The sequence below is a fragment of the Marmota monax genome, unplaced genomic scaffold, assembly GCF_021218885.2.
Source record: "Marmota monax isolate L192 unplaced genomic scaffold, Marmota_monax_Labrador192_F-V1.1 WCK01_AAM20220418_F8-fsc00055, whole genome shotgun sequence".
Classification (NCBI taxonomy): Eukaryota; Metazoa; Chordata; class Mammalia; order Rodentia; family Sciuridae; genus Marmota; species Marmota monax.
Window position 1 is genome coordinate 9,552,501 of NW_026695205.1, and position 16,469 is coordinate 9,568,969.

General features: G+C 53.5%; 1 protein-coding gene across 1 annotated transcript in view; it reads right to left on the reverse strand.

Moving 5' to 3' along the window:
- Tbx19 (T-box transcription factor 19) overlaps positions 1–12,755 on the reverse strand; it is a 26,548-nt gene extending 13,793 nt beyond the window's left edge. The window contains exons 1-3 of the mRNA XM_046430125.2: positions 12,521–12,755; positions 3,531–3,795; positions 1,891–2,025 (exon numbers count right to left, since the gene is read on the reverse strand). Coding sequence (XP_046286081.1) covers positions 1,891–2,025; positions 3,531–3,795; positions 12,521–12,717 — 597 coding nt within the window. The 5' untranslated portion in view covers positions 12,718–12,755. The remainder of the gene's footprint in view (positions 1–1,890; positions 2,026–3,530; positions 3,796–12,520) is intronic.
- Between the last annotated feature and the right edge of the window lie 3,714 nt (positions 12,756–16,469).

Genomic DNA, 16,469 nt, shown 5'->3' on the forward strand with positions numbered 1-16,469 from the left:
TTCTCTGCGTGTCTGGGCCGTGAGTCAACCTGCCGCTTCACTTCAGCTGTGGCACTAAGACTCTGGTTTCCAGATCTGATGATGAGCACCAGATTTCTCTAGGGAAACTTTTTAAACTGTATGTTCTAAGCATCACCTTTGGAGACCCTTAGTTGGATGGATGGGAGCCCAAAATTTTTCTTTTATGCTTCCAAATACAAAAATGCAGATTAAAACAACAACAACAACAAGAAGAACAAGAAGATACAATGACTGTTGATAATGGTGTTGCTGGGGGGCTATCAATGGAGATGCTCTTTTGAGGGAAGAAATTCGGCACCCTCGTTAAAATCCTAACATACACTCCCCTCAACAGAAAAATGCCCTTCCTGAGAGGTCATCCCATGCAAGTAAACAACAGTAGATACCCCAGGATATGCATCACAGCATTATTTACAACAGAAAATAAAACAACTGAAAACAACCTAAACAACCATTGGAGGGGCTGATTAATGAAATAGAGTTCACTGGCCTGGGTTGTGGCTCAATGGTTAATTGTTTGCCTAACATGTGCAAGGTCCGGGGTTCGATCCTCAGCACCACATAAAAATAAATAAAATAAAGGTATTGTGTCCAGCTACAAGTAAGAAATAAATTAAAAAAAAAAAAGAAATATGGTTCACCCTTCAATTGAACATTGCTAGCATTGCTCAAGGGAACACATGCTCAAATGCAGAAAGATACCCATAAACACTGCTAAATTTTTAAAAAGAATTCTTTGAACTAATATATATGATGAGCCAATTTACATTTTTGTATATATATTTATATATGTATATGTATTTATATATGCATAATAAGTGTGTGCAAAAAACACACTTTAAGCTATTATCTGTAATGCTTGTGGGGAATAGGATTCCAAAGAAAAAAGAAAAACTGCACTTTCACCTCTTATTTTCTCATTTTTACCTTATGTATTTCTACACTATGTTATTATATGCTTTTTAAATAGATGCTGATTATCTTTTATTTTCTATAACTTTTATCAGAAAGAACTCAGTGCTCCCGGTGCTCCTGGTGCCCCGCAGGCCTGGGAACCCCGGGAGGACGTCAGTGGACTCCTGACTACTCAGCGTTCCAGCTGCAGGACCTGGGAGCAGCCCAGCACACTGGGGAGGAAGAACTGGCAGGACAGGCGCGTCCTAGAACCCCAGGGACAGTGCGCTCAGGTTGGTCCCTCAGACCTGCTTCTGGAGCAGAGCTGGCAGTCCTGGCCCACGCACCGCACCCTCCTGCAGGTCCAGCTCTGTGCAGTACCTCGGGGACCCAAGACAAAGGCCCTGAGTTCCACAGAGCTTGGGGTTTGGTAGCACACACGGTCTTCTTAGCACCAGGAGAGGTGTGTTGGTGGTCCTTGGATTCAAGGGTCCCCAAGGCCCATGTGGCGAGGCTTGGCCCCTGCATGGCCCTGTTGGGAGCCCCTCGGAGGTGGGCCTAGTGGGAGGGCTGCAGGCCACTTGGACCTGCCCTTGAGAGTGCGGTACCCTGACCCCCCCCACACTCATTCTTGCTCCATGAATGGTTTTGTGCTGCCACCAACCCCTGCCACGTGCTGCCAGACCCACAGCAAAGAGGGTCACTCCCTCATGGGTGGCACTCCACCACTGCGAGCCGAAATCAACCTTTCCTCTTCACTTCCCCTTGCCTTTCCCCTTGGTCGTTTGCCACAGTGACAGAAAGGTGACCAACACACAGGAGGGACAGGAGGGCAGCTGCCCCCTGTGTGGCTTCACCTCGGCTGCAGAGCTCTGAACCCTGGGGGACTCGGCTCCACCCAGCTGGCTTGTGGCACTAAAGGATGCCCCTCGCCCTCTGTCACACTCCTGGCCATGACGGCACACACACACTTACCTCCTCGTTCTGATAGGCAGTCACTGCTATGAACTGGGTCTCTGGGAAGGAGCAGTTGGTGACCATGCGGTGGGCGCCTCCCACGCGCACAATGTGGACCTGGGGCTCGTACTTGTGCAGGGAGCTCAGCATTATCTGTGGGGGGAGAAGGTCAGAGAGGCCACGCCGAGTCCCGCGTGTCCTGGGGACCCGGCCCTGTGTGTCCTGATGGCCTATAGGATCAGGACCCACCCAAGTCAGGGACACCCAGGCCAAGTCCCGGGTCCCCGGAGCTGCACCCCACCTGGGAGGTTTCTCAGAGGCTCCTGGGGAATGTGACACAAGCCCTTCTGCAGGGGTCAGGGGAGGGGGCCCGGGAGGAGTGGCCCCTGCGTGCCTGGCATTCTGTCCCCCTCCCTTCTTCCCCCCCTGTTTTCAGCACAATGTGGATTTCGGTCCATTACAGCATGTTTTTCTTTTCACGTGAAGAAACCCGATAACTCTGGACGATGATGCCCATCACATTCCACCTCATCTCTAACCCATGACATCATTATCCAAAGTCCATGTATGAGGACAGGAACTGGTGTGAATGTACTTTGTGGACAACCAGAGACATGAAACCGTGTGCTCTATATGTACACCTATATGTACGTATGAATCGTAACACATTCCGCTGTCATAACTATTAATAAAAATATTAATAAAAAATGAAATCCAATATTTTAAAAAAGAAAGAAATCTAATAACTCAAAATGTTGACAGTGGCTGTTTTATAAGTGACTAACAGGCTAAGGACGTCTGGCATCTGGTGGTTACTGTAACCCCTCCTTTATGATTCCAATGAAGGGTATTGAAAGTCCCACTGTGAAATCTGGTAGGCAGCAACACTCCACTTTTCAGTGTCCTGATTTAATAAAGAACGGGAACCTTGGGATGTCACAAAGACTTGGGTGGCATTGCCGGCTTCTCCTCCAACAGGACTGTGCTGAGCACAGAGAACAGAGGCGGCAACAGCTCAGGGCACAGGCTGAAGAAAGCAGGGAGTGGGGCAGCCTCCCCTCCTGCCCTCCCAGGCCCCAGCAGCCTCCCCTGCCTAGGAGGCACAATCCCACCACACAAGTCCAGAGAAACAAGCCTCCAACCCCTGTTTATTCTAATTGGAGCACCTTAAATAAAGCCTTCCTTATTTAAGGTTTGTTATGATTACTTTTTTTTCTGAAAAACCTGAGCTGATTCAATATTCTATTGATAATTATCGTAATGCCCAAGCCGAGGAAGTAATTATTTCATTTAGGAGCAGCTTTTTATTAAGGTATTTGTCTATTGCCAACATGCCACTTACACCAAAAAAGGGGAGAGAGATGAACAAAACCCCGTACCCACAAACATCTCCCCCCCCAGGGCTGCGTGAAAGCAGCGCACAAGACAAAACTCTGAAAGGAGGCCTGATGATTAAGTGAACCAGGCCCTCTCTCCTCCCTCTCCACAGCAGGAAGTCCATTAAAAACTGAAAGCACCAATTAAGAGCTGTTTATTCCTGTTTACTTTTGGACTCCAGGGAATAATTGGCTTCTGTGGGAGAAGAGGCTGGTGAAGACCCCTCTAATTGCCTAAATGCACCCTTGATAGTTCTCCATCGGCGCTGGGGGCGGCCGTACCTGCCCACCTCCGTTGAGCTTGTTGGTCAGCTTCACTTTGCTGAAGGAGATGGGAGCCTTCATCCAGTGGGCCCCGAAGTTGGGGGAGTCGGGGTGGATGTAGACGCAGCTGTGGCTGGAGACCTCTGGCTTGCCCGCGGGTACCCACTCCCCATTGACGTATTTCCAGCGGTGGCTGTCCGTGGGGACAAAGTCCAGCAGGAGGGAGTACATGGCATTGGGGTCCAGTCCTGTGACGCTGATCTTTAGAACAGGAAACATCCGTCTAAAGACAAAAGGGAAAGGCGCTGAGCCACAGGGGGGATGTCGAGGGACCCCGGCCCTGCCCGGGTCTCAGTGCTGAGACGTCCCATAGAGTGGCCTGGAAGGGAGGCCCGTCATGGGGCCCTGCCCCCGGCTCCAGTCCCACTAGAGCCTCCTTCCACAAGCCCTTTTGATATTGGGGTCTGACTTTCAAGTGCCGTGTCCACTCCAAAGGACTCGGAGGAACCCGGAGAGGAGGGACCTGGGGGGAAGGTGGGCCATCAAATGCCACGGCCACAGAGGGCTCTCTTCCAGGACCCGCCCCCTGCGGAGGCCACACAGCCCTTCCCTCGAGGCCTCAAGGCCTCCTTTCTGAGTAGGGGTTGGTGGTGGCACTTAGAGCAACACCTGGTAGCAGGTACGTGAGAGGCTCCTGCCGCAGGTGGACAGGCTCCGCTCCCCCAGACTCCCCAGAGCCCCTAACAGGCTTTTCCCGTGAGTGTGGATGAGCTACGGGCTTGCACACACCCTGAGCCCCTGCGGCAGGGAGCCATCTTTGGGGCATTTTGTGGGGATCTGTGTTTGAGCAGCACAATCCCCATATGCAGGTCTAGATGCTCCGATCCTTCCCACTCCCCAGAATGGCACCAACAAGTTTCCTCTCACAGTCTTTGGAGAAACTACCCAGGTGGCTGGCTTCTGATTCCAGAGCATTTTCACCCCCCAGAGGACCTCCACGGTCACACCCATTCTACCCAGACTTCTTGTCACCAGAAAGAAAAGCGGGGGCAGAAGCTGCTGCCAGCCAGGCAGGAGGGAGGCAGAGTCGGTGGATCCTTTGCTCTTCCAGCTGCCAAAGTCCCCACCTAAGGTAAGATCCTGGAGGGAAGCAGGCTGCCACCTCAGGGCCGGTGTGACAGCACTTCCAAGCTCGTTAGGTGCAGGCGCTGGAGCGAGCACTGGAGAATTAACAAGTTCTTGCAATGAGTTCATGAGGCTGTCTTGGTGAGTTCAAGAAGAAGGAAAAACCTAGTTAAACAGGCACCTGTGCATGAACTGCCCTGCCAGGTGCATGAACTGAATGGAATTTAGGGGGGATGCACCCGAGGATGCACCAGAGTCCACGCTAGAGAATCCGGCTTCGCCTCTCTCCCCACAGGACGGGGCGGCTGCACTTCCTGTCAACCAGCCTGGCCACCCCAGGCTGCCTGTGGCTTCAAATCCTCCCTGATGTATTCTCTTTTGTTCTTTCTTCAACAGAAAATTTTTCTTTTATTGCTTTCTCTTGGTATTAGACTCTTCCCTTGTGCTATATAAAGTTTTCAATGATCTTAATAGTATGGACCAAGGGTAGGCGACAGAAAGCATGTGAAAGCACAAAGGTCATTTGCAAAAATCATAAAAGTGGGCATCAGAAATCATCGTGGGGACAGTGTAGGGTCATTGTGACAGCCAGGAGTCTGGCTGGTTTGCAGGAGGTACACAGAGAAATGGCCTGTCTTTGGAGTCCTGTGGTTTTTATAAAGTGCCAAAGTACTTTACTTTATTACAAAAAACACAAGAATGACATGGTTATCATTGGCATTTCACACACTGAGATGTAAAAATGCCAAAGGTTTTCTCCATAGAATGAACCACAGAGGTAGCTCTGAAAGAGAGGGTCCCGCCCTGAGGAGCCGGAGGGGGGCCCGTGCAGCTAGTTGCTCATGCTCCACAGTGCGCTGTGTTTCCACACGTCAAGCAGAGAGTTCCAGAAGGTCCAGCTTAGAACTTAGGGACAGTGTGACCAGGATGGCTTTTCTGATGCTAATGGTGATGTGCTGCACTTCTATGTGTTCTAATCCAAGCCTCAGTCCCACCCCAAGGGCACAGATACTTGTTAGTTGGCCAGTTTTCTAGCTGAGGCCCTCAGGGATGGGGGCACAGGGTGTTGGCTGTACCCCACGGTCTTCTCCTTATTGTGTTAACGGCACCTTATTTTCCACTCTTTTTTGAGACTTCTAGAAAGTTAATAATTTGGGCCACAGTAAAAGGAAGAGTCCCCTCAATGTTTTCCCAAATCTCAGTACCTAATGGAGATTTATCTTCTCATTTAATGACTGAGTTCCAAACACCTGCTCCAGGCCAGGACCTGTTCTAGTGGGGACTCAGTGACAATCACAGACCTAGTGTCCTGCTCACAAAGCTTACCTCCTAACAAAGAAGACAGCTCAAAACAGGATGGAATCGACCAAGTGACTTTACCTGCATGCACGAGTGTGTGGGGATGAGTGTGCCAGCACGACGAGTGTGCCAGGACGAGTGTGCCAGGACGAGCCCACATCCATGCACAGCTGTGATGCACCAGGGAAAACGAGTCCACAGGAGGAAGACCACGGGCAGAGGGAGACCACGGGCAGAGGGAGACCACGGGCAGAGGGGAGGGAGGAGGCAGCCCCGGGACTGGAATGGAGCAAACCATGTCAGACGCATTTATGAGCGAGTCGAAACAGACCCACGAGTTTGGGGAACCCTAATGCACTAACAAAAATCACTCCAAAAACAGATGCAGAAGAGCCTGTCCATCCTCGGGTGTCCTCGTGCCTGCCCTTAGGTAAACTTGACCTTCACCACATAACACACAGGACGCCCAGGGAGGCACAGTCAGTGTGTCCCAGTGGGTCCTCATCTTTATTGCAAGGGGTGTCCCGCGAGGTGGACCCTCCTTGCTCACCCTTTCACCCAGCGGAGGACACTGGATGGATTTAGTTTGGGATAATCATGGATAAAGCCTCCATAGCATTCACATGTTAAAAAAACGTGAGTGAGTTCTCGTTGCTTCTAGTGTTTCAGTTTAGATTACAAGAGTACGAGGACCCTCTAGCCAGGAACCACAATGAGTGGGGTCACGTGCGGGGGGGCTAAGGGACGAGGGCACGTTAGCGGCTGTGGAAGGGCCTTAGGTCGGCTCAGAATCCACGCTGGAGCCAAGACCTACACAGGGAGCAGGATGGGTCACGCAGGACCCCACGGAGGTGCCCCGGGCCACAGGAGCAGCCGGCACACAGCCCCTGGGCCCTGACTGGCCGGCTGGGAGGATGAAAGAGGAAGCCCGTGTGGCTGAGCACAGGAAGGGGTCTGCAGATCCCAGCCCCCCCAGGGTGGGAGGCCCTCCTGTCCCTCAGCTCCATGCAGCCAGAGACTGGCGGGACCCTCCAGTGCTTGGCGAGAGAGGCGCCCGGGCCCTCCCTCCATTCTGCGCCACGTCTCTGGAGCTCCACGAAGATGCTGCACGTCACCAGCCACCAGAAACACAAGCCACAACTGCAGAGGCAGCGCCGGGGGCCGGCTGAGAGAGAACCAGGACCAACAACTGGTGAGGCTGCCAAGAAACCGGACCAACCCGCGGGCCTCACTGCTGGGCGCGTGAGGTGGCGCAGTCACCCTGGGAACAGTGGGCAGCTTGCCCGATGACATGGAGTGGCGATCCCACCTGCATCCACGCCTACATGTGCCCAGGAAAAATGAAAAGGCCTTCACAAAAACGCATGCAGATGTGTTCATAGCAGCAGCATCACAACTGAGAAAGGCAGAAACCCAAGCCCTGCAGCCCCGCAACTGTGCCCAGGGCAGGAGGTGCCCTGCCCACACCAGGAAGTGCTACCCAGGCAGGAATGAAGTGCTGCCAGGCACTGCCACCCGGTGAGCCTGGAAACCAGCACCCATGAAGCATCACAGACTGGGGGGCACTGACCTGGTGTGTCCAGGGCAGGAAGGCCACAGAGTCCGAAGGTGGACCTGTGGTCCCTGGGGTGGGGGAGTGTGGTGGGGTGCAGGTTCCTTTGGGGGCAATGAGCATGTGTTAAAGTGAATTGTGGAGATGGACGCACAACTCTGTGGATCCACCAAACAGCACTGGCCTGTACACTCCAAGTGGACGATTCGTGTTCTGGGAATTATACCACAACTAACTATTAACAAACACGAAGCGAGAGTCCCTCCTCTTGGTAGGAGAACACCTGAAAGAGGGTCCAAGGGCCAGTCGCTCTTCAGTACTCGTTTGCCAAGAACTTTATAATTCTTCTTGTTTCCTTGTCCCCCGCTGGATGCTAGGACCTGGTGTGGACCTTTAATCTCCATTTGTAAGGAGGAGTGAGCAGATCTGAGACCGCCTCTGAGCCAGGGTCATCTCCATTTCACTCCCCCTCCCTCTGGGCTCACCATCACCTTGGCGCATCCTCTAGGGACACTAGCTACCTGTGGTCACCTCTCAGGCCAGGCTTTGTCTTCAGGGTCAAACTGTACTTCTAAGCAAGCTGGTTTTTTCCATTTTCTTTCTAAAACACAGAGAATTCCCAGTCTTTGAGAGGTTTAGAAATGTAAATCAGCCAGCAGGCAGGGAGGGAGGGAGAAGGGGGTGTGGCAGGTGAACACCAGCTGGGGATGACGGGGTCCCTGCCGCACCCTTGGCTCCTTTGGCTCCTGCTGCCAGGAGGCTTTCCAGCTTTCCCATCTCCTGGGGGCAGACGGAGGTCTGCAGGAAGAAGGGGGGCAGAGATGAGGACTTGTGCTGGAGGGCGGAGTGGGTGGTGCTGGAGGGAGGACTGGGTAGTGCTGGAGGGAGGAGTGGGTGGTGGTGGAGGGAGGAGTGGGTGGTGCTGGAGGGAGGAGTGGGTGGTGCTGGAGGGAGGAGTGGGTGGTGCTGGAGGGGAGGACTGGGTGGTGCTGGAGGGAGGAGTGGGTAGTGATGGAGGGAGGAGTGGGTGGTGCTGGAGGGGAGGACTGGGTAGTGCTGGAGGGAGGAGTGGGTGGTGCTGGAGGGAGAAGGAGTGGGTGGTGCTGGAGGGAGGACTGGGTGGTGCTGGAGGGAGGAGTGGGTAGTGCTGGAGGGAGGACTGGGTGGTGCTGGAGGGAGGAGTGGGTGGTGCTGGAGGGAGGAGGAGTGGGTGGTGCTGGAGGGGAGGACTAGGTGGTGGTGGAGGGAGGACTGGGTGGTGCTGGAGGGGAGGACTGGGTGGTGCTGGAGGGAGGAATGGGTGGTGCTGGAGGGAGGAGGAGTGGGTGGTGGTGGAGGGAGGACTGGGTGGTGCTGGAGGGAGGAGGATTGGGTGATGCTGGAGGGAGGACTGGGTGGTGCTGGAGGGAGGAGGAGTGGGTGATGCTGGAGGGAGAAGGAGTGGGTGGTGCTGGAGGGAGGAGGAGTGGGTGGTGGTGGAGGGAGGAATGGGTGATGCTGGAGGGAGGAGGAGTGGGTGGTGCTGGAGGGGAGGACTGGGTGGTGCTGGAGGGAGGACTGGGTGGTGGTGGAGGGGAGGACTGGGTGGTGCTGGAGGGAGGACTGGGTGGTGGTGGAGGGAGGACTGGGTGGTGCTGGAGGGAGGAGGAGTGGGTGGTGGTGGAGGGAGGACTGGGTGATGCTGGAGGGAGGACTGGGTGGTGGTGGAGGGAGGAGTGGGTGGTGGTGGAGGGAGGAGTGGGTGGTGCTGGAGGGAGGAGGAGTGGGTGGTGGTGGAGGGGAGGATTGGGTGATGCTGGAGGGAGGACTGGGTAGTGGTGGAGGGAGGAGTGGGTGGTGCTGGAGGGAGGAGTGGGTGGTGCTGGAGGGAGGAGGACTGGGTGGTGCTGGAGGGAGGAGGACTGGGTGGTGCTGGAGGGGAGGACTGGGTGGTGCTGGAGGGGAGGACTGGGTGGTGCTGGAGGGAGGAGGAGTGGGTGGTGGTAGAGGGAGGAGTGGGTGGTGCTGGAGGGAGGAGTGGGTGGTGCTGGAGGGAGGAGTGGGTGGTGGTGGAGGGAGGACTGGGTGGTGCTGGAGGGAGGAGGAGTGGGTGGTGGTGGAGGGAGGAATGGGTGATGCTGGAGGGAGGACTGGGTAGTGCTGGAGGGAGGACTGGGTGGTGGTGGAGGGAGGACTGGGTGGTGCTGGAGGGAGGACTGGGTGGTGCTGGAGGGAGAAGGAGTGGGTGGTGCTGGAGGGAGGAATGGGTGGTGCTGGAGGGGAGGACTGGGTGGTGCTGGAGGGAGGAGTGGGTGGTGCTGGAGGGAGGAGGAGTGGGTGGTGGTGGAGGGAGGAGTGGGTGGTGCTGGAGGGAGGACTGGGTGGTGGTGGAGGGAGGAGTGGGTGGTGCTGGAGGGGAGGACTGGGTGGTGCTGGAGGGAGGACTGGGTGGTGCTGGAGGGAGGAGTGGGTGGTGCTGGAGGGAGGAGTGGGTGGTGCTGGAGGGGAAGAGTGGGTGGTGCTGGAGGGGAGGACTGGGTGGTGCTGGAGGGAGGACTGGGTGGTGCTGGAGGGAGGAGGAGTGGGTGGTGCTGGAGGGAGGAGGAGTGGGTGGTGCTGGAGGGAGGAGTGGGTGGTGGTGGAGGGAGGAGTGGGTGGTGCTGGAGGGAGGGAAGAGGCTGGGGGTAGGGAGGTGGGGTCCCATCAGGACCCAGCTTCTGGGGGTAATAGGGAGCTTCCCAGGGAAAACCCTGTCTTCACCACGTCCCCTCCATGTCAGAGACAGGCTCCTCGTGGTGACCATGAAGCAGGTCTGCACTGGGTGGGGTCTCGGCTCTCCCGCGGGCCCAGATCGGCCGTTCCCACTGTTCCCCGACTGAGTACCCCCCGGCTGAAGCTCTTGGAAAACCCACAGAGTCGGCGGTCCTGCAGAGCCAGGCAGGAATGAGCCGGGAGACGTCTGGGCTGGGGACAACACTCTTCTCCCCAGGCAGGGCACCGCCCAGTGTAGGCGGGCTCCCGAGGTCCTGCAGGGGGGGATCTGCAGGAGAAGCAGCGGGGCCTCTGCCAGAGAAGAACAAGTGACATGGGAGAAATGACCAGAAGGAAGAAGGAAAAGGGAGCAAGAAGATGAGACCCAGCAGACGTGTCCACGGGGAGGGACAGGTGCTTCTAGAGGAAATGGCTCAGAGAACAGAGAGACTGAACAGAGGGCTCCCAGATCTGTCTCCCCTCTTTACCTAAAGTATGAAGAGAACTTTCTATCCCCTGGGAAAATCTTGACCCTCAGGGGTCCAGAGACCCTAAGAGAATTTCAGAAAAGCATTTCATTTGCTGGAGGGAACAGACAGCCCGACCCCTGGACCTCAATGGGCTTCTCCTACCGACAGCACCTTTCGCCGGGTTGGCACGAAATGACTTCACGGATGAGAGTTGCAAACTATAGATATGGAAAAATCTTATTTAGGTGAAAAATGTGAGAAACCCTCTTCTTACATGGTAGAAGTACATTCTGATATGATATAACTTCATTGCATTTTACAATGCTTCAGAAATATATTACTTATTCATTATTGAAATAGATGAACTATACTCTCATCAGTGATTATACCTATTTTTATTGTAATGTAGGGCCATTTGAACAGCCAAACAGTGCAGTTAGGTTTCTGTGTGACCCAACAAACAGGAAGATCTATAAACCAAGTTCTCCCTGTGGTCAGACACAGTCAGGATCTTACAATTACATCATCGCTCATCTTTGGAAGAAAGAAACTGGTGACTATGAAGCAGGTCTGCACTGGGTGGGGTCTCGGCTCTCCCAATTAAAAAATTGGAGTGATTCCTTGATGTTAAAAAAATATGTTTTATATATTTTTCTCTACCAAAGAGACCAAAAATAACATATAAACACAGATCAAGAGACAGAATAGGGTACTTACAATTACAAATATTAAAATCAATTTTAATTAATTTATGTATTTATTAATCTTCCATATGTCTTAAGTACATGACCCATTTAGAAAGAAAAAAAATGTCACACAGAGCAAGGCTGAAGGTATAAGCACACTTCATTGGAATGCCCTTGATTCTGCTATAACTTTCTTCATGAAGCACCTTAACTTTGTGCAACAGCTTTCAAGCTCATAATTCTGGACAAGGAATTGTCAATTTTCTATGCTGTGTTTTATCAAGAAACCAGAAGCCAAGACTTCAGGAATGGAAGCATTTTGCACAAGGACAGCCCTGTCCGGAGGAACCCTGCTCAAGAGGCTTCCAGTGCCTCGCGGACCTGATGCGTGAGCATCACTGACTGCTGGGAGCCAGGGAAGGCCATGTGATTTATTTCAAAAGATTTGCTTCTCCTCTCCTACGTGAAAGCTGCTTCTATTACCTTGACAGCTTTGGAACAGACTAGATTTAATAGAATCCAAGAAATGCCAGCAGAGATCCATTTCCATTAATTCCTAATTGATTACAGTGAGAAAAACGGAGGCGACTTTTCCCTGTGGCAGTGTCCTATGGCTTCACCTCTCTGCCTGCCGCGACTGTCACATATCACAGACACCATCACAAGTGGACACTCCACGGATCACATGCGGGGGAAGCAGACGGAGGGGCAGGCAAGGAGATTACATCTACCCTTTGGCTGCCACTCTTCAACTTTTCAAAAATTTGCTGTACTTAAGAGGAGACCATTCAGCCTCCAAATAAAATGGACTTCGGATTCTCTGAACAGAGGTGGAGCCCAGGTCTGCTCCAGAGACACAGTCAAAACTCAGCGCTGTTTTCTGATACTGGAGCGCTCAGCCCCCTCCCACGGGGCACGCCCCCCTCTGCAGAAATCCCCTGGAACTTCTCCACTTAAACATGTAAGACCGGGGCTTCATCTTTCACTTCTCCGATGATCTGAGAACTAATTAAGTTGGCTGGGGACAGCTGAGTGTGTCTGATCAGACCGGTGCCTCTGAATCGAGAGTGGTCGCCTCTGCCATATACAAGGCTCTCCCCCCCTTGCTAGCTGGGTGCGCCCAGGCAGGGCAGAGGGTACACTCACCTGCCATTTTTGGTCACGATCATTTCATTAGTGACCTCCTTGAACCTCTGCCAGAGGGGAGCGTCCTCCAGGATGATGCGAAGTTGCTTCTCGGTGGGGTCTCCTTTCTCCCTGCCCGCCTGGAGCTCACTCTCCACCACATGGAGCAGGCGGGAGACGGTGCCGTCGCTGGTCCTCGGCGTGCCCAGCTCACTCATGGCACCGGCCCTCTCAAACTTTGCGGAGAGCTGTCAGCACCTTGCCCACTTCTAACCCCTTCCTTCCTCCTTCCCGCTTTTCAACCCAGCTGGCCAGCGCCCGGGCAGTGGGAGGGCGGCGCCCAGGCTCCTGCCTCAGCTCCTAGTGTGACACCCCGTAAAGTCCCCAAATTATACCACCAACCTGTTAAGCCTCATTGGGGAGCAGGGAGGAGGGAGGGGGAGAGGTGGGGAAGAAAAAGCCCTCTCTTAATTACTCACTGGGTCAGGTGGAGGGAGCCGGCTCTCCCATTGGCCGCCCTGCCTGGAGTAGCCGTTTAAGAAGAGTACTCCATCCAAATTATCAGGCTTTTATCTTGTTGTACCTGAAGAGGTCTAATCGGTGTATTGAGGACCATTTTCCCGTTAATTAAAATTATTCCGGGCCCAGACTGCAACAATCAGGCAAATCCTGTTTGTATGTAAACCATGGCATGTGGCACCTACGGGAAGAGGTTCTCGGGGGAATCAGCCAACTTGGTGCCACCAGGCTGTCCCGCTACAGCAGCACCAGGGCCCCCAGCTCGGCTCCTGTGCCCTCGCTGACACCGAGCCCCCAGAGAAGAACCGTGTCTGTGGAGGTGGAAGACCGTGCCGAGAGGCCCCACCATCCCGGGGGCAAGGGGACACCTGCGTGCCCCGAGCCCGGGCAGAGGCACGAGTGAGGCCTCCTCCTGCAGGATGTCCCCGCTGGCCACCTCTCTCCCGAGGGTCCTGCACACCACCCTTCTCATCTCCAGGGCCCCATCTGCCTCCAACAAGCAGAAGAGCTTTGAACCATGTCCTCGCTCCCTAGAAGCCAGAGCCTTGATTTTTCTTGTTTCCCCCACAGCCAGAGAGATTCAAATATGTATGTATCATATCATTCTCCCTGCAAAGCACTCGGCTCCAGTAAGAGAGACCTTTCACATTATGCACAGTGATTTTACTCATTGGTCCCAAAAGGTGTTCTGCTCTTCCCTTCACACAGCCCGCGGCCTAGTGTGGCCTTCCAGGAGGGAGGAGGGAGGTATCCCCCATTCCCCGAAGACACAAGTGTGTTTTTACCCACAGTACTAAGGCACTCACAGTACTAGTGGACACACGGTACTAAGGCACTCACAGTACTAGTGGACACACAGTACTAAGGCACTCACAGTACTAGTGGACAACCGTACTAATGTACTCACAGTACTAGTGGATACACAGCAGTAATGCACTCACAGTACTAGTGGACACACAGTACTAAAGCACTCAGAGTACTAGTGGACACACAGTACTAGTGGACACACAGTACTAAGGCACACACAGTACTAATGCTCTCACAGTACTAGTGGATACACAGCAGTAATGCACTCACAGTACTAGTGGACACACAGTACTAAAGCACTCACAGTACTAGTGGACACACAGTACTAAGGCACTCACAGTACTAATGCATACACAGTACTAAGGCACACACAGTCCTAGTGGACACACAGTACTAAGGCACACACAGTACTACTGGACACACAGTACTAATGCAGTCACAGTACTAGTGGACAAACAGTACTAAAGCACTCACAGTACTAGTGGACACACAGTACTAAGGCACTCACAATACTAGTGGACACACAGTACTAAAGCACTCACAGTACTAGGGACACACAGTACTAATGCACACACAGTACTAGTGGACACACAGTACTAAGGCACACACAGTACTAGTGGACACACAGTACTAATGCACTCATAGTACTAGTGGACACACAGTACTAAGGTACACACAGTTCTAGTGGACACACAGTACTAAGGCACACACAGTACTAATGTACTCACAGTACTAGTGGACACAGTACTAATGCACTCACAGTCCTAGTGGACACACAGTACTAAGGCCCTCACAGTACTAGTGGACACTCAGTACTAATGCACTCACAGTACTAGTGGACACACAGTACTAAGGCCCTCACAGTACTAGTGGACACTCAGTACTAATGCACTCACAGTACTAGTGGACACACAGTACTAAGGCCCTCACAGTACTATTGGACACACAGTACTAAGGCACACACAGTACTAATGCACTCACAGTCCTAGTGGACACACAGTACTAAGGCCCTCACAGTACTAGTGGACACACAGTACTAAGGCACACACAGTACTAATGCACTCACAGTACTATTGGACACACAGTACTAAGGGACAAGGAGTAGGAGCTGGGAGCTCATCAAGGAACAATGAGGAGGACTGCCAAGACAGGACCCACATGTGATAGGCCTAGCTTGTGCCAGGAAGGACCAGCAGGAGCCCAGCGAGTCTCGAGAGAGGGGCAAGGACGTGCTCGGCCAGGCAAGGCTGACCAGGCACCACAGAGGGGCGGGGTTTCCTCCTGTGAGAGCAAACGGTGGAGCGTGTGCAGCAGGAAAGCCGCTTGGTCTTCTTGTGTCTTAACCTGGCTGCGTGTAGAGCATCAACCCGACAAAGGTGGGAGCTGGGGTGGGGGAACCAGCACCAGAATCAGCCCTGCCTGGCACTGCCCATCCCCTGGGCTGGCACCGTGTCCCCGCAACGAGGAGACCGCCGTGGTTTACCCAGGACAGGCAGGAGGAGGTGAGCGCGTGGAGAGAGATGGGCAGCTCCCCAGGCAGACAAAGTCCAGGGTCTGTCTCCACGGAGCCGAGGATGGTATAGACAGTGACCCTGGGTGAGTGGGACTCTCGTAGCCCGTTCTCAGCCTGATTTTCCCACGCACACGTGCAAAGCTGGAGAAGCGCTATTCACACACACCTCGAGCAGCGCGAGAGCCGCCTCCCGGACAGGGCACATAAGCTCTTGTAGAGAGCAGAGCCCTTCCACACCTCGGCGTCTCCAGGCCAAGGCAGTTCCCCAGTTTTGTACTGTGGAGCTAGGATCAGGCTCAGCTCCCTGGACATCTCAGAGGGTCATATCAGTGCCAATACCAACTGGGCCCAAGTCCAGCCACGGGTCCAGCCTGTAACAACCGAGTAGCTCACCTGCAGAGCAGCCAGCCAGGTTGAAGCAGGAACCTGGAAGGCTGGAAGAGGAGTGTCTCTTTTAAGTGTCTGGGCTACCTGATGTGTTTGACTTTATCAGGAGGCTTATGTAGCTTTGATGGACAGCTAGCAGTGCAGTTAGTGATTGACACGCGCTAGTTTTCTATTACTACCTAACAAATTGCTGCAAATGTAGCAGCTTAAAACAGCGTATCTGTATTATGTCAGTTGACAGGGTTGGAAATCCAGGCACAGTGCAGCTGGATGTCCTACTCTGGACCTCACAAGGCTGTACGTAGTCAACACAGTACTAAGGCACACACAGTACTAATGCACTCACAGCACTAGTGGACACACAGTACTAAAGCACTCACAGTACTAAGGCACACACAGTACTAATGCACTCACAGCACTAGTGGACACACAGTACTAAGGCACACACAGTACTAATGCACTCACAGCACTAGTGGACACACAGTACTAAATGTCATCTGAGGCTTGGGTCCTTTTCCGGGCTGCTCGGCACTTTTTGGTTGTGGGACTGCAACCCTGTGTTCCTAGAGCTGCCCATCTCCACCAACAGAGCAGAAATGGCTGTGGGCTTTCTTCCTCCAAGCTAGGACAACTGCTGCCTCTTGTCCTGCTGAAGAGTTCTCCAGATTAGGTCAGACCCACCAAAGCTAGTCCTTTTTCCTTAACTCAAAGTGAACTGATTTGGAATCTTGATCATGTCTACAA